Source organism: Pseudoliparis swirei, chromosome 24, assembly GCF_029220125.1.
Source record: "Pseudoliparis swirei isolate HS2019 ecotype Mariana Trench chromosome 24, NWPU_hadal_v1, whole genome shotgun sequence".
Lineage (NCBI taxonomy): Eukaryota > Metazoa > Chordata > Actinopteri > Perciformes > Liparidae > Pseudoliparis > Pseudoliparis swirei.
Window position 1 is genome coordinate 1,681,162 of NC_079411.1, and position 22,155 is coordinate 1,703,316.

The window sequence follows — 22,155 nt, forward strand, 5'->3', positions numbered from 1 at the left end:
TCATGAAGTGCTTTGAACGACTAGTCATGTCGCATATCAAATCCATTCTCCCCCCCACTCTGGACCCTTTCCAGTTTGCATACCGGGCCAAACGGTCCACGGAGGATGCAATCTGCTCTGCTCTCCACCCAGCCCTCACCCACCTGGACAAAAAGACTCCTATGTAAGAATGCTGTTCATAGACTTTAGCTCAGCATTCAACACAATCATCCCACAACAACTAATCTGCAAACTTGACCAGCTGGGGCTCAACACCGCTGTGTAACTGGCTGCTGGACTTCCTGAGTGACAGGCCACAAGCAGTACGTGTTGGCAACAACACCTCGAGCAGCATCACACTCAGCACAGGGGCCCCTCAGGGCTGTGTGCTCAGTCCCCTGCTCTTCACCTTGCTGACTCACGACTGCAAAACCAGCTACAGCACCAATCACATGGTCAAGTTTGCAGACACAACATTGATAGGTCTCATCACCAAGGATGACGAGACCCTCTACAGGAGGGAGGTCAACCTTCTGACCACGTGGTGCGGAGCCAACAACCTCCTGCTCAACAACAGCAAGACCAAAGAGATCGTTGTTGACTTCCGGAAAGGCCACACCCATCACCCACCACTGACCATCAACGGTGCGGACATTGAGCAGGTCAGCAGCACCAAATTCCTGGGGGTGGAAATCAGTGAGGACCTCACGTGGACAGCCAACACTACATCGCTGGCAAAGAAAGCACAGAGGCGCCTCTACTTCCTCCGGAAACTGAGGAAAGCAAGGAGCCCCCCATCCATCATGTGCACCTTCTACCGGCACCATCGAGAGCATCCTGACCAACTGCATCACTGTGTGGGCGGAAGCTGCACAGACCACAGCAGGAACGCCTGCAGCGCATAGTGAAGGCAGCTGGAAGGATCATGGGTGCCTCACTCCCCTCCCATCCCTGCAGGACATATACAACACCCGCCTCACCCCAAAGCGACCTCGATTGTGAGTGACCCCTGCCACCCCTCACACGGTCTCTTCAGCCTCCTGCCCTCTGGGAGGAGGTACCGAGCCTCGGGCTCACACCGCCAGGCTGTCCAACAGCTTCATCCACCAGGCGGTCAGGAAGCTGAACTCTCTCCCCATCCTCCCACTCCGTCCTCTTTCAGACTCACATGTCTGAATGCTGCTAGCACAATTTATGTTGTCTATATGTTTACATGTTTCTTACTATTTTTGCACTTTATGTTGTCTATGCACTTTATGTTGTCTATATGTTCACAAGTTTTTTACTATTTTTGCACTCTATGTTGCACAATTCACTTCATGTTGGACAGAAGAGAAACGCAATTTCGATATATGGAAAATTGACAAATAAAACTGACTTTGACTTTGACTTTGACTTTGACTTTAGTGACCTTCTCTAGTACCCTTAGTGACCTTCTCTAGTGACTTTAGTGACCTTCTCTAGTGACCTTAGTGACCTTCTCTAGTGACCTTAGTGACCTTCTCTAGTGACTTTAGTGACCTTCTCTAGTGACCTTAGTGACCTTCTTTCAGAACCTTAGTGACCTTCTCTAGTACCCTTAGTGACCTTCTCTAGTGACCTTAGTGACCTTCTCTAGTGACCTTAGTGACCTTCTCTAGTGACTTTAGTGACCTTCTCTAGTGACTTTAGTGACCTTCTCTAGTACCCTTAGTGACCTTCTCTAGTGACCTTATTGACCTTCTCTAGTGACCTTATTGACCTTCTCTAGTGACTTTAGTGACCTTCTCTAGTGACTTTAGTGACCTTCTCTAGTACCCTTAGTGACCTTCTCTAGTGACCTTATTGACCTTCTCTAGTGACCTTATTGACCTTCTCTAGTGACTTTAGTGACCTTCTCTAGTGACCTTATTGACCTTCTCTAGTGACTTTAGTGACCTTCTCTAGTACCCTTAGTGACCTTCTCTAGTGACCTTATTGACCTTCTCTAGTGACTTTAGTGACCTTCTCTAGTACCCTTAGTGACCTTCTCTAGTGACTTTAGTGACCTTCTCTAGTGACCTTAGTGACCTTCTCTAGTGACTTTAGTGACCTTCTCTAGTGACCTTAGTGACCTTCTCTAGTGACCTTAGTGACCTTCTCTAGTGACTTTAGTGACCTTCTCTAGTACCCTTAGTGACCTTCTCTAGTGACCTTAGTGACCTTCTCTAGTGACTTTAGTGACCTTCTCTAGTGACCTTAGTGACCTTCTCTAGTGACTTTAGTGACCTTCTCTAGTGACCTTAGTGACCTTCTCTAGTGACCTTAGTGACCTTCTATCGTGACCTTTTATATAAAAAGTGATTGATAGTCGCTGATAAATTTAACTGACTTTATTTGTACTTTGGCGATTTAATTTATCATTTAAAGAGTCTAAAGAGTTTAAAGAATTGAAAGAGTTTAAATCAGACGTGATGTCACAGCTTCACATCCCCCCCCCCCCGGTTGGAGGCGGACCTGAGGAAGGTCTCTCTCTCTCCTCTCTCTCTCTCTCTCTCTCTCCTCTCTCTCCTCTCTCTCTCTCTCTCTCTCTCCTATCTCTCTCTCTCTCTCTCTCTCTCTCTCTCTCTCCCTCTCTCTCTCTCTCTCTCTCTCTCTCTCTCTCTCTCTCTCTCTCTCTCTCTCCCCTCTCTCTCTCCTCTCTCTCTCTCTCTCCTCTCTCTCTCTCTCTCTCTCCCTCTCTCTCCCTCTCTCTCTCTCTCTCTCTCCCTCTCTCTCTCTCTCTCTCTCTCTCTCTCTCCCTCTCTCTCTCTCTCTCTCTCTCTCTCTTCTATTTGTGTCTTTCATGTTGTTGGTCGACTCTACCGCTCCATACGTACACACAACATTCCTGAGAGGTCCCACTTAGCTACACACTCATGCACAAACAGACACACACACACACACACACACACACATTTATCTCATGCACATGCACACACACATTGTCATGAACCTGGCCTCATAGAAACACACACACACATACACACACATAGATTTACACACTCATAGACACACACATAGACTTATACACACACACATACACACACATAGATTTACACACTCATAGACACACACATAGACTTATACACACACACACACATACGCTCATATTTCTTGGTCTTGTGTGTTTGTGTGTTTATGTGTCTTTGTGTATTTTTGTGTGTTTGTTTGTGTGTTTTTGCGTTTGTGTGTGTTTTTGCATTTGTGTGTGTGTGTTTGCGTGTGTGTTTGTGAGTTGTCAGTGCCCATAAGAGAGTCGGGGTCAAAGGTCAAAGCAGCACCTCTCACTGCTCACACCTCCATATGAAACGGCTCCTGATCTCAGGTGATGTGTTGAGTTGTTCTTCAGGCATTGAAGCCTCACCTTCATCATCTTCTTCTTCCTCATCCGGCCTTCACTGTTTGACTTTGTAACTTTAACTTTAACTTCCTTATTGATGATTTTCACCCAAAGATCCCAAACAATGTGAAGCGGAACTTATTTCATTATTTCATGAGTGAGAGGAACCAGAAGCACCTGAAGCCCCTGAAGGCAACACGGGATCGTCTGCAGCAGCTTCCACCAACCAGCCGCCAGGGGGCAGCAGAGACTCACCGTCACTCAGACTCGTCTCCATGACAACCGTGACTCGTGTTTTGTCAAGTCTGGGAACATATTTATAACATCAATAATATTAAAACCATAAACTATAAACATGACTTAGTTTCATAACGGGACATTTAGGAAGATCAACGTCTTTTAATTTAATAAAAGTTGCACCAAATAAAAGTACTATTTATGCAGAATTGCCCATTTCAGGATAATGATTTAATATTTTATCTTTTAGTTATCTTTTACTGATAATCTGAATCTTAAAAGTAACAATACTAATGTTGTCAAATAAATAAATGCAAGGAAGTAATTCCAAGATTTGTCAAATAATGTGCTAAAACCCTCACACATTATTATCTTTGTTTATGTATTTATGTATTTTACAGACAAGTAAAAATAATTTGTTCGTGTTTTGTTGAGGGTACCCAATATATAGATATATCTATTTATATTTAATTTATATATATTTAATATACACATATATATATATATGTATAGATTAAAACTATAAATATTTATATATATTATATAAATTGATATTTATGTATATATATATATATATATATATATTTTACATACATATATGTTTATATATACATATAAATATATTTATATGTATATATATATTAAAACAATTAATGTAAATATTAGGGCTGTCAATCGATTAAAAAAAAGTAACTAATTAATCGCACATTTTGAAATTGCGATTAATTAAAAACTTTTAAGCGTGATTAATCGCGATTAAAAGTGTTTTCCTTCTTTTTAAAGACAAAACTTCACACAGAGCTGTGTTTTCAAAGAGGCTCCTACATATAAAGTGCCAGCGAGGTATTTAATATCGTGGATGATAAATTGTTTCTTCAGTGAAACATCAGATTAGTAAAAAAAAAAGAAGTACATTGAGACCCCATTGGTCCTGTCATCTTTAACATTGAACAGCAGCAGAACCAGTGGCCTTGGTAACTGACTGACATTCACATATGTCACGTTAACCCTCTGGAGGCTGGGGGCATTTTACACATTTTACAAAATAAATTAAATTAACCGTTTAAAGTCTTTTGCATGTGACACACCCCCACGTGTTCTACATCAAACATTCCAGAACAATCTCAGCTCTGAAAAGAGGCTCATTGTCCTTGCGCCGTGTTCTCTGGTTCTCTGACTGACAGGCTGCTAAATGAGCCTCACCTGTGAGGTGGGAGGTCCGTTGTGATTTACTGAGTGCTCATTGGTTGTTTTTTCCCCGAAATGTTGACAGACAAACGGATTGACCAATCACGTTGAAGGTTTCGTGTGACGAGTTCTTTCCGCGCCGCGTCACCCGACACGTCGCCCCTCCGTTCCTCTGTGTATCAGAGGGGGGACGGGAGGAAGGAGGAGCAGGAGGAAACCCGACTGATTCATCCACGAGTTAAACTCATTTATGCTCCTTATTTTCGAGGAGAAATAATTGTTTTAAAAACGGAAACAGTGTCAAACCGTACTGCCGCGGTTTAAAAAAATAAAATTAAAAAAATAAGTTGCGTTAATTGCGTTAAAATATTTTAGTGCGTTAACGCGGCCAAATTAATCGCATAGATTAACGCGTTAACGCTGACAGCCCTAGTAAATATATATATATATATATATTTATTTATATATTCTTCTTAAAAAAATATGAATATATATATATTAAAACAATATATATATATATGTATATATATTAAAACAATATATATATATTTATATATATATATTATTTATATTGGCATATATTGCATGGAGCCAGTTAGTACAGTTGAAGTACAGGATGAAGACTTTTCATGTTTTGTCATCATGTATGAGTTGTAAACAGGAGTGGCCTGTAGGTGCAGGTGGAGGTGTAGGTGGAGGATTCTTGTTTACTCTTCTTTCTCTCCTAACTTCCTTAACTTTTATAATAATTATTTATCTATATTAAAATGTGCGTGTCCACTCGTCCTCCTCCGGCCTCTTTGTTCAGTGTCTACAGAGAAGATGGAGGTGACCTCTCCACCTGCAGGTCACCCGGCCTCCTCCACCTCCCTCGAGCTCTCTGGCCTCAACCAACTCCACCTCCCGGGTTTCTTCTCCTCCGCGTCTTCAGCCATTTTAGTTTTACATGTATACTATAAATAGCCTGGGGGGGTTGAGGGGGGGCTCCTGCACAGTAAGAATCGGGTGGTATCGCCGTGACGACGAGGACCGGCCTTGTAAAAATAGCCCCCAAAAAGCCCCGTCCGTCTGGAGGAACCAAAAAAGTATTTACGGCCTAAAAATGAGTTGTTACAGCTTTTCAATTTGTGAAATACATTCTTAACAATATTCTGAATATTCTTCATTATTTAAATTTTTTTTTTTTACAATCTCACTAAATATAAGAAAAAAAACAAGATTTATACATATTTTTAAACCCGTAAAATTTGCCTAAATGAACGTCCCCGTGAATATTTAAATAAAAGTGCAGCCGCGGTGCGATATGCACACCGCTCATCTCCAAAGTGCAGAATGAGAACAAAATGTATATTTTTTGGGGGGGGTCAATCCTATTTATAGTGTCCGGGGCGTCCATACAAGGGGTGGAAGGGGACCGGCATGCGGCACTCGGTCATACTGGTGTTTGCCATCAGCCTCCCAAGCGGCATCAGGCTGCTCTTCCACTGCTCCGCGCTCTTTTAATCTCTTTGGGGTGAGTCCTCTTCCTCTTTTATCATTTTATTATTAATACTTCACCCGGGAGGCTCATTCTACTGGAGAAATATGTCTTTTAAAGTTATTGAGTGTGCGATAAGTGAAATGTGTCGCTCGTAATGAGTGGCTGTGGATATTATCTGTCATCCTGAGTGTGTGTGAGTGTGAGTGTGTGTGTGTGTGTGTGTGTAAAACCCGTCCCTGAGCTCTACTTCCTCACATACCACATTAAGAGGTGGCTGACCCTCTTTTATCCAATTTGTGGCAGCTTAACATTTTTAGTGTTTAAATAGTGATGACACGGAAATGAGAAAACACAATTATTGAGGCTCAAGTCGGCATTAGCTGTGTGTGTGTGTGTGTGTGTGTGTTTTCTCCAGTCGTGGAGCCGGCGGCGAGCTATTCATAGCTGAGCTGCATATTTAAACTCTCCTCCCGAACGTTGGACTCTCACACACATTTTATTCAAATATACTCGCGTGGTAATTTACGTATATCTTCGCATTTCAGCGTTTCGGGTGTTTTTGCTACGTGTGCTAACGAAGATACACGACCGTTCTGGAGTTTGGGGTCACCCAGACAATTAGGTGTTCTTCATGAAAACTCTCACTTTTATATATCAAATGAATTTTAAATGAATATAAACTATAGTCAGGACGTTGACGAGGTTATAAATAACGATGTTTATAGTAAATATTAAAATAGTTCTTCTTGTGGCTCAAAGGAAGGCCAGTTTTATAGCTTCTCTCAGCAGCATAACTGTTTTCAGCTGCGCTCACATAAAAAGGGCTTAAAGGGTTTTCTACCCCTCCGCTGGTCTTCTAAGGCGATAACACAATGTACCACTAGAACACTGGCGATGGGCCTCTACACACCTCTGTAGAGACTTCACTAACACCAGAGAATTTTATTTTATTTTGTATTTTTGTATTTTTTTTCCTGCTCCCACACTGTACCCCTCTAGGGGCATAGTCGGGGGGTTGTTTTTTTCTCGCCTCTCTACCCTCATGTTATGCTGTAATTCTTCCATCCACCTTTTCTGCAATTTCGTTGCTTTTGTACCTGTACTCTAGTCAATGACAAATAAACCAATACCATACCATCTACACATTAACTGTGTAGAGAGTTTATGATTAATTTAACGTTATCTTAAGATACTATTATATATTCATTTTCTGATTTATTTTATATTAATTTCGGATAGGAATATATAAGCATTTCTACCTAAACCCTTTCAGTCTTTCTGTTTTGTATATTATATAGAATAATATTGTATTTGATTGACTGAATAAAAATACACAACAACAACAATCTTCATTGAACAATAAGGACATTTCTACGTGACTCCTAACTTTTGAACGGTACGTGTTTCGTGCCACGACTAAAAATCATTCCGTTAAATACAACATGTCAACACGTGTAACAATGTGGGTCGGGTTTAAAGGACTTTGTTTCCTAACACATGTTCCTACCCCCCCCCCCCTGAAGTGTTCCCGTCATGGCCTCCAAAGTCAGCGCTCGGTATGGGCAGAAGCGCGTGGGCCAAGTCCAAAGTGACTTTGCCTGTCGCCACACGGAGTGCGCGCGCACCAAGCAGCAGACGGCAGTGAGGTACGGAGGAGAGGGGGCGGAGCTTCTGCTGCTTCCGCCGCCGTGTTGCTGCTGCCTACGCGTCCGCTTCCCCGAGCCGCTGGTTCCTCTCAGACTACGTCGTTTACCGACTCGCTATTATTTGAAGGAGCTCTGGTTTTAGTGTGAAAATGTAACAACACGTGGTAGAAACAGATTCTCTGGTTTGAAAACTGCACATTCAAGATAGTTTTGCCCGTGACGCCTTGTATTGATCTGCATGTGGCCCAACATCTAAATCAGAGCTCTGGAGGGGAACGGGTGATGCTACATATGATGCTAGTGCTATGGATGATGCTACATATGATGCTAGTGCTATGGGTGATGCTACATATGATGCTAGTGCTATGGCGGATGCTACATATGATGCTAGTGCTATGCAGGATTCTACATATGATGCTAGTGCTACGTATGATGCTAGTGCTATGGATGATGCTAGTGCTACGGTTGATGCTACATATGATGCTAGTGCTAGAGATGATGCTAGTTCCACATAGGATGCTACATATGACGCTAGTGCTACGGAGGATGCTAAATATGATGCTAGTGCTACGGTTGATGCTACATATGATGCTAGTGCTGCAGATGATGCTAGTGCAACGGATGATGCTACATATGCTAGTGCTATGGAGGATGCTACATTTGAATATGATGCTAGTGCGACAGTGGATGCTACATATGATGCTAGTTGGAGGGAGGATCCTACATATGATACTAGTGCTATGGAAGATGCTACATATGAATATGATGCTAGTGCTACAGTGGATGCTACATATGATGCTAGTTCAACGGATGATGCTACATATGCTAGTGCTATGGAGGATGCTACATATGAATATGATGCTAGTGCTACAGTGGATGCTACATATGATGCTAGTTCAAGGGAGGATCCTACATATGATACTAGTGCTACGGAAGATGCTACATATGAATATGATGCTAGTGCTACAGCGGATGCTACATATGATACTCATGCTACGTAGGATGCTACATATTATGCTCGTGCTACGGAAGATGCTAGTGCTACGTAGGATGCTAGTGCTACGGAAGATGCTATGATACGATGCGCGTGGCTTTGTGGTCGGAGGGCGGAACACGAACCTTCCTCACATCGCCCAGTCATCTTGTTTACAGACGCCATGTTGTCCTCTGACCCCTGAACCCAACCCAGTGGGCGGAGCAAGTCGTCTCTGAAGTTTCAGGAGAGACGTTTGATAGACCAAGAAACATGGAGGGCTGAACCCTTATCGCTTTGATATACAGTATTTAAAACCTTTAGAAGGTTGTGGATCTTTATACTGGTCCCCGATCAAGTGGTCGCCATGTGTATCTGACACTGGTCTCGATGAACCTTTTGACTGGATTAGTCCAGTGAATGAGGAGGTGTCATCAGGGGGAACTCCTCTCAAATACAACCTTTCTGTTGGTATTTATAACAAACGAATAGTTTGAAGTTGTCCATGACGATGAACATAATTGAGTTGTCTTTGTATATAGATTCAATAATCAATAAGAATGGATTTTTCTGAAGGACACTTTATGGATAGCATCACATTGTGTTATATTGTCATGAAAAAGAGGTACATTGGTGGAGAGGTGAATCAACTTTGGTCTTGCAGTAAAAACACGATATTACTGACAAGGAGGCTTCATTTGAGGGAATACGCCACTATTTGTGTACAAATTCTCAACTCCGCTGACCTGCTTCTGCAAAAATAAAACAAACCTGAAAGTCCATGATGGTGGAATGTACCTTAAATGTCTGCTTTATAACGATGACCCCCCCCCCCCCCAGACACAGGAAGTCCAGCTCCACCTCGGTGAGCCAGGTGCAGGTCCAGGCCAGAGAGGCGATGGCGGAAGCAGCCTATACCATACCGGTGTTCCGGCAGAGGTGAGTCCCCATTGGCTGCCGCCGCAGAGGCTATTCTAGGTGGAACGTGATCCTGGACCGCCGGCCAATGTAAAGTAGGCTAACGTAAAGGCTGCTAACGTAAAGTATGCTAACGTAAAGGCTGCAGTCCTTGATGAGCGGCGCTGTGTTGTTGCAGGGCGGAGGGGGGGGAGGGGGGGACGGAGGAGTACGTGAGAGTGAGCAGCAACGTGGAGAAAGGACTGACGGTGATCCAGGAGGAGCTGCACCGCATGAGGATGACCACCAAGGCCCAGGTGGAGAGCCTCGCCATCCAGAGAGAGGTACCGGGGAGTCTTCTTCTCTGAAGATGTTTCCTTCTCAACATCTCTGGCCTCCTCCTCTCCTCCTTCCCCCTCTCCTTCCTCTCCTCCCCCTCCTTCCTCCTCCTCCTCCTTCCCCTCTCCTTCCTCCTCCTCCTCCCCTTCCTCCTCCTTCCCTCCCTCCTCCCCCTCTCCTCCTCCTCCCCTCTCCTCCCCCCCTCCTCCCCTCTCCTCCCCCCTCTCCCCCCCCCTCCTCCTCCTCTCCAGGTAAAAGAGATGATGTACCGGAGGGTGGAGTTGTCGGATGAAATCCCGAAGCTGCCGGACTTCCTGGTGGCCCTGCGGGCGCACGCCGTGTGGGAGAAGACCCCCGTGAGGCTGCTGTGCACCGTGCAGGGTCAGCCCCGCCCCCTGGTCAAGTGGTCAGCACGCCGCCGCCTCGCCGCCTCGCCGCCTCGCCATCTCGCCATCGCCTCGTGAACACGCTCTAACCGGCGCGCGGCGTCACCTGTGTGCAGGTACAAGGGAGGCGTGCTGCTGGACCCGCTGAGCGCGCCCGGGAGGTACAGGATCGAGAACAAGTACGGCGTCCATGGCCTCATCATCAGCAGGTGAGAGGTCACCGGGGAAGGCCTGAGGTCAACTGCCTCCAAGGAGAGAGAGACGGCAGCTGTGACGGGAGAGAGAGGGAGGCAGAGAGAGAGGGAGGCAGAGAGGGAGGGAGAGAGAGGGAGAGGGGGAGAGGGAGAGGGGGAGAGAGGGAAGGAGGGAGGAGAGGGAGGGAGCGGGAGGAGGAGGAGAGGAAGAGGGGAGGGGAGGAGGAGGAGAGGAAGAGGGGGAGGAGGAGGGAGGGAGGAGGGAGAGAGGAGAGAGGGAGAGAGAGGGAGAGGGGAGGGAGGGAGGGAAGGGGGAGGAGGGAGGAGGGGAGAGAGGAAGGAAGGAGGGAGGGAGAGGGAGGAGGGAGGGAGGAGAGGGAGGAGGGAGGGAGAGAGAGAGAGGGAGATGGGGAGAGAAGGAGGAGAGGAGAGGGAGGGAGAGGAGGAGGAGGAGAGGAGGAGAGAGAGGAGAGGAGGAGAGAGGAGGAGGGAGAGAGGAGGAGGGAGGAGAGAGAGAGAGGGAGAGAGGAGAGAGGGAGGAGGGAGAGAGAGGGGAGGGAGAGAGAGGGGGAGGGGAGGAGGGAGAGAGGAGAGAGAGAGAGGGAGGGAGAGAGAGGGGAGAGAGAGAGGGAGGGAGAGGAGGAGAGGGGAGGGAGAGGGGAGGGGAGGAGGAGGAGAGAGGGAGAGAGAGGAGGAGAGAGGAGAGGGGAGGGAGGAGGAGGGAGAGAGAGAGGGGAGGGAGGGAGGAGAGAGGGAGGGAGGGGAGGGGAGAGAGAGGGTGGAGAGAGGAGGGGGAGAAGAGGGAAGAGGAGGAGAGAGGAGGGAGAGAGGAGGGAGAGGGGAGGGGAGGGAGAAGGAGAGAGGGAGAGGGAGGGAGGAGGAGGGAGGGAGAGAGAGGGAGGAGAGAGAGAGGGAGGAAGAGAGGAGAGGGAGGAGAGGGAGGAGAGAGGAGGAGGAGGAGAGGGAGGAAGAGGGAAGAGAGAGAGAGGAGGAGGAGGAGAGGGAGAGGGAGGAGAGGAGAGGGGAGGGGAGAGGGGAGGGGAGGGGAGAGAGGGAGGGAGAGAGGAGGGAGAGGAGGGAGAGAGAGGAGAGAGGAGGGAGAGAGGGAGAGAGGAGGAGAGGGAGGAGAGGGAGGAGAGAGAGAGGGAGGAAGAGAGAGGAGAAGAGAGAGGGAGAGAGGGAGGGAGAGAGGGAGGGAGAGGGAGGGAGGGAGAGAGGGGGAGGAGGGAGGGAGAGAGGGAGGGAGAGAGGAAGGGAGAGAGAGAGGGAGAGAGAGGGAGGGAGAGGGGGAGAGAGGGAGGGAGAGGGAGAGAGAGGGAGGGAGAGGGAGAGAGAGATGGGAACTATGACGAGAGAGATAGAGAAATAAAGAGGGAGGAGGGAGGTGGGAGGAGGGAGGAGGGAGGAGGGAGGTGGGAGGAGGGAGGTCACATTGAGCTAACGGCTGTTCTTCATCTTCAAGTCTCCTCAGCTGTTCCTGTCAAAGTGCTGACCTCTGCGTCATTTGAAACACAAATTCCTCCCCCCCTCTCTCTCTCTCTCTCTCTCTCCCTCCCGCCCCCTCCCCCCTCTCTCTCTGAGGATACCTCCGTCATTACATTCTTGGGGTCAGCGAGGAGACTTCATGTCCCTGAAGTTCAGAGCCTCGTCTTCGGGCCTCGAGAAAAAGAAGAAGAGCACCGACTCGGTTTATTTCCCCCCGCAGCGGAGAAGATGGATCGACTTTTAAAATAGTCCCGTCCGGGGTGGGGGAGGGGCTGGGTGGGGGAGGGGCTGGATGGGGGGGGGGGTCACATTTCCTCCTTCTATTCTCACCACACCAGACTCCTGGAAGGAAGGAACTGGACATGATCCGGCATCACGTGGCTCCTCCCACTCAAACGTTCCCAATACTTCCTAATTCTATCTTTATGACGGCGGCATGGGGCGTTCCTCTTCCTCTTCCTCTTCCTCTTGGGCCTCACGTTGTAGAAAGAGGTGACGTCCACGTCTCTGATTGTACGGCGAGGTGAGCGGTCTCCATGGTTACCGTGAGACCCGGCGGGCGTGCCGTGAACACGAGTCCCTCTTGAAGGGATCGTACGCAGTTTAATGAGATACTCTACGTGTAAAAAATAAATAACATGTCCCTCAAAACATGGTCTTGAAGTCCTGAACATGTGTGTTTTGAACATATATGTTGAACATGTATGTTTTTTACATATATGTTGAACATGTGTGTTTTGAACATATATGTTGAACATGTATGTATTGGCGTGTTCTAGGTGTGTTGTGAGTGATACTGCCGAGTACAGCGCTGTGGCCACCAACCAACATGGCACGGCCACCAGCAAGGCTACAGTGACTGTGAAGAGTAAGTCATCCTCTCACTCTGCAACATTTATTTAATTTATTTAATTTATTCATTTCATTTATTTAATATATTTATTTTATTTATTTTATTTATTTTATTTATTTTATTTATTTTATTTATTTTATTTATTTTATTTTATTTTATTTATTTTATTTTATTTATTTTATTTCATTTATTTTATTTTATTTATTTCATTTATCTTGTATTTCTTTATTTCTATTATTAGTATTATTATTATAATATATATATATTTGTATTTAGTATTTATAACTATTCATTTATATGTATATTGTGTCATTATTATTCTCCTGTAATCATATTTAACGTGATTTCCTTTCCTTCACAGGACCGTCTGGATCTGGGGAGTCCAGCTATCTGGGTTTAGGTGAGGACAGAGGAGAGGAGAGGAGAGAGGAGAGAGGAGAGAGGAGAGGAGATTAGAGAGAGGAAAGAGGAGAAATGAAAGAGACAGGAGACAGGAGAAAGGAAAGAGGAGAGAGAGATTATTGGGAGATTATTTAGGATTATATTATTATTAGGAAAGAGGAAACAGGAAACAGGAGCCAGGAGAGAGGGAACCAGGCCCCGACAGAGAAGATGAGGGTCGTCTCTGAAGATGCCCCCCCCCTCCCCCCCCCCTCAGTGCCGCGCCAGACGGAGGTCCACGCCAGTAAGCTGGAGGTCAGCCTGCTGGACCGGTTCCCCGTGAGCTTCGGGGTGGAGGGCGGCTCCGTCAGCCTGGTGGTGTCCATGGTGGTGGTGCCCGACCTGCCCAACCTGCCCCCCCTCGCCCAGTGGTTCAGAGACGGTGAGGCGCCCGCTAATGAGCCTGTGGGTGGTGTAATGAACCTGTGGGTGGTGTAATGAACCTGTGGGTGGTGTAATTAACATGTGGGTGGTGTAATGAACCTGTGGGTGGTGTAATTAACCTGTGGGTGGTGTAATGAACCTATGGGTGGTGTAATGAACCTGTGAGTGGTGTAATTAACCTGTGGGTGGTGTAATGAACCTGTGGGTGGTGTAATGAACCTATGGGTGGTGTAATTAACCTGTGGGTGGTGTAATTAACCTGTGGGTGGTGTAATGAACCTGTGAGTGGTGTAATGAACCTGTGGGTGGTGTAATGAACCTGTGGGTGGTGTAATGAACCTATGGGTGGTGTAATGAACCTGTGGCTGGTGTAATGAACCTGTGGGTAGTGTAATTAACCTGTGGGTGGTGTAATGAACCTGTGAGTGGTGTAATGAACCTGTGGGTGGTGTAATGAACCTGTGGGTGGTGTAATGAACCTATGGGTGGTGTAATGAACCTGTGGGTGGTGTAATTAACCTGTGGGTGGTGTAATGAACCTGTGAGTGGTGTAATTAACCTGTGGGTGGTGTAATTAACCTGTGGGTGGTGTAATGAACCTGTGGGTGGTGTAATGAACCTGTGGGTGGTGTAATGAACCTATGGGTGGTGTAATGAACCTGTGGGTGGTGTAATTAACCTGTGGGTGGTGTAATGAACATGTGGGTGGTGTAATGAACCTGTGGCTGGTGTAATGAACCTGTGGGTGGTGTAATGAACCTGTGGGTGGTGTAATGAACCTCTGGGTGGTGTAATGAACCTGTGGATGGTGTAATGAACCTGTGGGTGGTGTAATGAACCTCTGGGTGGTGTAATGAACCTGTGGGTGGTGTAATGAACCTCTGGGTGTGTGGTGTATTTCCCTGCAGACACGCTGCTGACCCCAGGTCAGCTGCTGGAGGTGACGGTGGGTGGAGGCACCGCCCGGCTGACGCTGCCCCGCCTGGCCAAGGACGACGAGGGTCTCTACACCCTCCGCATCTTCACCAAGGACGGCACCGCGGAGCACAGCGCCTACCTCTTCGTCTCCGGTAGGACTCCTCCTCCTCTTCTTCTTGTTCCTCCTCTTCTTCTTGTTATTATTGTTCCTCAGTCTTATTCTTGTTCTTGTTTATTATAGAATAAATCAATAGTTTGGCCTCTAGAGACGTCACAAAGTGTTTAAATAAACTCTTAAAACAAGTCAAATTAAAGTAATAATTTTACACCGTCAATAAAATGATAAAAAGTATTCAAATAAAACGACGAGCTGTGAAGACGGAACTCGATCGACTAAAATAACGATCAAACGGAATAAACCCCGTTAACGTCCTTCCTGTCTCCTACCCTCCTCTGCATCCTCGTGTCCTCGGCCCCTCAGACGCCGCCCCCCCCGTGGCCGGGGCCCCCGGGGCCCCCATGAGCCTGAAGGCCTTCGACGTCAACGCGGACTACGTGCTGCTGGCCTGGAAGCCGCCCAACGCCGTGAGCGAGGCGGCGGTCAGCGGGTACCTGGTGGACCGGTGCGTGGCCCGTCCAATGAGAACAGAGGATTTAATGTTGACAAACGTCGCCCGGCAACAGGCGTTGAGCTTTATACTCACATCAACACTTTAATGATCATTATTTGGAGGGTTTTGTGATTTTCTCTGATATTTTTTAGAAAGCGTTTGATCCTCGACGGAAACGTTTAAATATTACTTTGATATTTAATAAACTTATTAAAGTGATCGTGATGAGAAAAGATGACGACGATCCACAGAATCTGAACAAGACAAGACATTGCAATTTTAAATAAATAACATTAAATATTTACTGTAATATTACTACATTTAACTAAAATACGAATACATTTTTCTGTAATATTAATACATTTAAATGTAATATTACCACATTTTACTGTAATAATACATTTTCCTGTAATATTACATTTAACTAATATTACTACATTTAACTGTAATATTACATTTAAATGTAATATTACCACATTTAGAACATTTAGTACATTTCGTACATTTCCGTCACATAAATGTGATTTGTTGTGGTTGTGCGGATGATGACGTCATCTCTCTGCAGGCGCGAATCCGGCAGCGACGCCTGGGTCCAGTGCACCGACGCCCCGGTGAAGGTGTGTAAATACCCGGTGCACGGCCTGAAGGAGGGCGGCTCCTACCACTTCCGGGTCCGGGCCGTGAACAGCGCCGGCGTCGGCAGGGCGTCTCGCGAGACCGGCCGCGTGGTCGCGCTCGACGCCGCCGAGAACGAGCGGCTGCAAGGTACCGACGAAGGTAAACACGGATTCGGCGGGGGGTCCGCCGCGGGGTCCTAACGCCTGCCCTGTTTCCAGTGATTAAGATCGAAGGGAAATACGACGTGGTGATCAGGAGCGAGGACCTGGAAGGTAGGGTGGAGGCTGATCCGGGGTCAGAGGTCGGCTTCAGGCGGACCCTTTTAATCGAAACCACTTCCCCCGGAATCTCACACGCATACTAACGAGTGCGTCTCTTTCCAAACCTCCAGACTAAAAATGTAAATAATAACACATTAATAATTAAACATGCAGTTTAACTTTAGATGTTTTCATGTGTAAATCCTCTTTTTCTGCTGAATGGAGGTCATGAAGTCCAAATGTCTGACGGGCCACATGAATAAAAAATACAAGGAATACACAAAACAACCGGTCTAGAGAATATAATAATATAATATAAGTCAAAGTCAAAGTTTTAAGATGTACAAAATTTCAGATTTTTTCTTACTGATCTCACATTTTAATATAACTAAGTACATTTACCCAATAACTCCCCTATAAGTCAATTTTGAGGTAATTGTACTTTGAGTATTTTAATTTTCTTACTTTATATTTCTACTCCACCATTACGAGGTAAATATTGTACTCTTTACTCTACTATTTTAGTTACTTTACTCAGTTGGAAATTTATAATTTTGACTAGAATCTACAAATAGATTATGTTTTATTATTATAGGTTATTATGATACATCAGTATTGATTGTCTGCTACTATAGCAGCTTGGAATACAAATATTAACAATAATATAATATATATAATTCTGGAATTGGGCATTCTTCATAATGATTACTTTTACCTTTTGTAATTTATTTTGACGCTAATTAATTAATTAAATTAGCAAAATAATTCATATGTATCTGTTTATTGTGTTGCTAATTTATATATATATATATATATATAGAAATACTTTAGTATACTTTTAAATGCAGGACGTTTACTTGAGTAATTTTACTCTGTATTATTGATTTTTATGCTAAAGTAAAAGTCTGAGTACTTCATCCACCACTGAAACTCATATTAGCAAAGTTTAAAATATATATTTTTCTTCCGTCAGTTTCATTTACATTTTTCAGACAACTGTGTATTTAATCTTAAAACTAGAATATTACTTTATTTTCCATACAGATAATATACATATATAAATATATATATATATATAAATTATATATAAATATAAATGAATGATGTATACATAGCTATGTATCATTAATTAATATTTAGATACATAATTGATATATATATATATATATTTGGGTGTTGTATATATATATAATTAATATATAATTACCTCTTAATTGTATCGTATGACAAGATTCAAATCAAAATGAAACACACACACACGCACGCACACACACACACACACACTGATCTAAAATTGATCTGCACTGTGGTCTCAAGACCCGCCCCTTTCCTCCCCTCCTAACCGTTGCCGTGGCGACTCTGATTTAACTCAAACTCTTTCATACTTTAATCAGCTGAAGTGGTTTTGTGAGTTCTTCTTCTTCTTCTTCTTCTTCCTCTATTTCTTCTTCTTCCATTAAACCACTCAAAGTGTATTTCCTTGTCCTCTTTAACCCTTGTGTTGCCTTCGGGTCAATTTGACCCGATTCAATGTTTCACCCTCCTGTTACCTTTATATTTACTAACATATTTTACCCTTGAGGTCAATATGACCCCAGCTATTAAAATCTCCAGAAAATTATAAGAATTAATATTGTTTTCCAAGTTTAAGTGTGAGGCACTTTATGTTTGTTTGTTGACTCCCGAAAGAACACCGACATTAAACATTGAATCGGGTCAAATTGACCCGAAGGCGACAGGAGGGTTAAATATTGAATCGGGTCAAAATGACCCGAAGGCAACACAAGGGTTAAACAACAACTTTTAACACGGAAACTAAACAGAAAAACATGTAGCTGTTATTATGCACACAAGGTTCTCTATAAAGAAGTCCCACAATTAAGTAATATTGAGTAATATTACCACATTTAACTGTAATATTACCTAATTTTAGTGTAATATTACCACATTTAACTTTAGTATTACGACATTTTATTGTAATATTACTAATTTGTACTCTAATATTACCACATTTAACTGTAATATTACTAAATTTGACTGTACTATTACTAAATTTGACTGTAATATTACTACATTTGACTGTAATATTACCACATTGTCCTCCTGCGTGTCCGCTGCCCGGTGCAGGTCACGTGACCATCCCGGGCGAGCCCACCGACGTGCACGCGTCCGAGGTTTCTCGCTCGTACGTCGTGCTGAGCTGGACGCCGCCCAGCCCGCGGGGTCGAGCCCCGCTGAGCTACGTCATCGAGAAGGTGTGTTAAGCCCCGCCCCCTTTACGCTGCGTGCTGCAGTGAAGAACCTCGGAGAACCTCGTAGAACCTCGTAGACTCAGGTTCTGTTAACAAAGACATGAAACAATATGTAAACAAACACACAGATACACACACATACACATACATACACACACACACACACACATTCTTACTGTAGCCTCGGTAAGACCAAACAAATCCAACGTTGAGCTCCAACTATGCAACAACACAATACCCCCCCCCCCCCTCCAGAAGCCCCTCTTTGTGTGTGTGCTACATTGATGCCCCCCCCCCCCCCCCACAGTGCTTAGCGGGCACTGGCGCGTGGCAGCGGATCAACGCCGCCGTGCCGCTGCTCTCGCCCCGGTTCCCGGTGTTTGATCTGCAAGACGGGCTCCGGTACCAGTTCAGGGTTTACACGGTGAACCGGCACGGGGCGAGCTGCGCCTCGGAGCCCACCGGGCCGGTTCAGAAGGAGGAGGGGGACGGTAAGGACCGGGAGGCCAGTGCGCACTCACACACACACTTACACACACACTCTCACACACACACACACACACACACACACACACTCTCACACACACACACACACACACGTTCCTTCAAACAAGGCATGACGTCATGGCCGTGTGTTTCAGGTCGGGGGCGGCTGCTCGGTACGTATCCGGTTAAATAAACTCGTGTTTCACGCTGACGTCACGGAGGAGTTCACTGTGTGACGTGTTGATGACACTTCACGTGTTTTGTCTGTTTCTTCACATCAAAATCACAATTTAAGCACCAACATTGTTCACTGAAGCATTTTGAACCCCCAAATAATCTGAATCACGTCCCTCAAATCCTCTAAACGGTTCATACGAGTCATGTGACCGGAGACCTGGAGTCTCTCTCTCTCTCTCTCTATATATATATACATATATATATATATATGTATATTTATACATATAAATACATATATATAAATATATATGTATATATACATATATATATAAATATATGTATATATAAATATACATATATATTTATATATACGGGTATATATATATTTGTTAATATAAATATATACGCATATATACATATATTTATATATACCCATATATATATGGGTATATATATATATATTAAATATATAAACATACATGTATATATACATATATATATATATACATTATACACATTGCTGGTGGGAATCGGTACGGTGCTTCTGGGAGGTGAAGATGGTTTAGAGCGTTTAACTTATTGTCTCCTCCAGTGTAATGACTCCTCCCCCCCCCCCCCCCCAGGAGTCCCCTCCGCCCCCGGCCAGGTGGTCGCCACCAGGAACACCAGGTCCTCTGTGTTCGTGCAGTGGGAGCCCCCGAAGAACCTGAAGAACCTGGTGGGGTACTACATCGACGGCTGCGCCGCCGGCACCAAGGCCTGGTTCCCCTGCAACCACAAGCCCTTCAAGCACTGCAGGTGACCCCTGACCCCTGACCCACCGCTTCATTATCTCACCATATTGGTCATTTATTTATTATTTATTTCCTCGTATCCTTCACCAGCAATGCTTAGACAAAAATAACTGGAGATTAATTGGATTTTGAAGAGCTTTTTTATTTATTTTTGGTACTATTTTACATTAATAATAATAATGAAAAATACATGATATTACTGTGTTTTTATGAATACATGATATGACTGTGTTTTTATGAATACATGATATTACTGTGTTTTTATGAATACATGATATTACTGTGTTTTTATGAATACATGATATGACTGTGTTTTTATAAATACATGATATTACTGTGTTTTTATGAATACATGATATTACTGTGTTTTTATGAATACATGATATGACTGTGTTTTTATAAATACATGATATTACTTTGTTTTTATGAATACATGATATTACTGTGTTTTTATGAATACATGATATTACTGTGTTTTTATGAATACATGATATGACTGTGTTTTTATAAATACATGATATTACTGTGTTTTTATGAATACATGATATTACTGTGTTTTTATGAATACATGATATTACTGTGTTTTTATGAATACATGATATGACTGTGTTTTTATGAATACATGATATGACTGTGTTTTTATAAATACATGATATTACTGTGTTTTTATGAATACATGATATTTTGGAGGCATCTTTATGACGAATGAAACCAAATGACCCTGCAGGTTCGTGGTCCACGGGCTGATCCCGGGGGAGAGATACACGTTCCGCGTCCAGGCCGCCAACGTCTTCGGCCTCAGCGAGGAGGCCCAGGAGTCCTCGCCCATCGCCGTGGAGCCGGCCCTCGGTGAGTGGGGGAGGGGGGGGGGTCATGGAGGGGGGGTCAGAGAGGGGGGGGGGTCACGCTCGGTGTGGGACACGCGATGGAGTCACGCTGCGTCTCATTTGTTCTATTCAGGGTTCGGGGCGGAGTACGGTAGGTATAACCGGTTCCAGCCGGTTCTCCTGTCACCTTCACTTTGTTCACGGCGCTCAGACACGCACCACCAAATATTAAACTTGCCTTATTCAGTTTCAGGGGCTGAAGACTTCCTGTTTCCTCCACATGAGAAACAGCTTCATGTTCACAGAACAACCACAACGGGTTCTCCTCACGGGTTCTCCTCACGTGTTCTCCTCACGTGTTCTCCTCACGGGTTCTCCTCACGGGTTCTCCTCACGGGTTCTCCTGGCGTGTTCTCCTCACGGGTTCTCCTCACGGGTTCTCCTCACGTGTTCTCCTCACGGATTCTCCTCATGGGTTCTCCTCACGTGTTCTCCTCACGTGTTCTCCTCACGTGTTCTCCTCACGGGTTCTCCTCACGTGTTCTCCTCACGGGTTCTCCTCACGGGTTCTCCTCACGGGTTCTCCTGGCGTGTTCTCCTCACGGGTTCTCCTCACGGGTTCTCCTCACGTGTTCTCCTCACGGATTCTCCTCATGGGTTCTCCTCACGTGTTCTCCTCACGTGTTCTCCTCACGTGTTCTCCTCACGGGTTCTCCTCACGTGTTCTCCTCACGGGTTCTCCTCACGTGTTCTCCTGACGTGTTCTCCTCACGTGTTCTCCTCGCGTGTTCTCCTCGCGTGTTCTCCTGACGTGTTCTCCTCGCGTGTTCTCCTCGCGTGTTCTCCTGACGTGTTCTCCTCGCGGGTTCTCCTGACGTGTTCTCCTCACGTGTTCTCCTCACGTGTTCTCCTGACGTGTTCTCCTCACGTGTTCTCCTCGCGTGTTCTCCTCACGTGTTCTCCTCGCGTGTTCTCCTCACGTGTTCTCCTCACGTGTTCTCCTGGCGTGTTCTCCTCGCGTGTTCTCCTGACGTGTTCTCCTGGCGTGTTCTCCTCGCAGCGAGCCCCAGCGCTCCCTTCGGCATCACCCTGCTGAGCTGCGACGGCTCCTCCATGACTCTGGCCTGGAAGAGGCCCAAACACTGCGGCGGCTCCAAGGTCACGGCCTACTACCTCGACCACCGCCACGCAGACGCCCTGCGCTGGAGGGAGGTCAACCAGGAGGCCGTCCGGGAGGAGGTCTACACTGTGAGTACAGAGGGAGGAGGAGGAGGAGGTCTACACTGTGAGTACAGAGGGAGGAGGAGGAGGAGGTCTCCACTGTGAGTACAGAGGGAGGAGGAGGAGGTATCCACTGTGAGTACAGAGGGAGGAGGAGGAGGAGGTCTAC

The 22,155-nt window shown here is 45.5% G+C and overlaps 1 protein-coding gene across 1 annotated transcript in view; it reads left to right on the forward strand.

Annotated features, from left to right (window-relative positions):
* The first annotated feature begins 6,181 nt into the window (after positions 1-6,181).
* Positions 6,182-22,155, forward strand: part of myom2a (myomesin 2a) — a 35,578-nt gene continuing 19,604 nt past the window's right edge. The window contains exons 1-21 of the mRNA XM_056408665.1: positions 6,182-6,257; positions 7,748-7,870; positions 9,684-9,782; positions 9,940-10,084; positions 10,331-10,485; positions 10,582-10,674; positions 12,924-13,012; positions 13,359-13,397; positions 13,656-13,820; positions 14,731-14,892; positions 15,222-15,363; positions 15,917-16,116; positions 16,188-16,241; positions 18,357-18,484; positions 18,789-18,972; positions 19,123-19,140; positions 19,768-19,942; positions 20,666-20,787; positions 20,899-20,916; positions 21,013-21,572; positions 21,633-22,013. Of these exons, the coding sequence (XP_056264640.1) occupies positions 7,758-7,870; positions 9,684-9,782; positions 9,940-10,084; positions 10,331-10,485; positions 10,582-10,674; positions 12,924-13,012; positions 13,359-13,397; positions 13,656-13,820; positions 14,731-14,892; positions 15,222-15,363; positions 15,917-16,116; positions 16,188-16,241; positions 18,357-18,484; positions 18,789-18,972; positions 19,123-19,140; positions 19,768-19,942; positions 20,666-20,787; positions 20,899-20,916; positions 21,013-21,572; positions 21,633-22,013 (3,042 nt within the window). The 5' untranslated portion in view covers positions 6,182-6,257; positions 7,748-7,757. The remainder of the gene's footprint in view (positions 6,258-7,747; positions 7,871-9,683; positions 9,783-9,939; positions 10,085-10,330; positions 10,486-10,581; positions 10,675-12,923; positions 13,013-13,358; positions 13,398-13,655; positions 13,821-14,730; positions 14,893-15,221; positions 15,364-15,916; positions 16,117-16,187; positions 16,242-18,356; positions 18,485-18,788; positions 18,973-19,122; positions 19,141-19,767; positions 19,943-20,665; positions 20,788-20,898; positions 20,917-21,012; positions 21,573-21,632; positions 22,014-22,155) is intronic.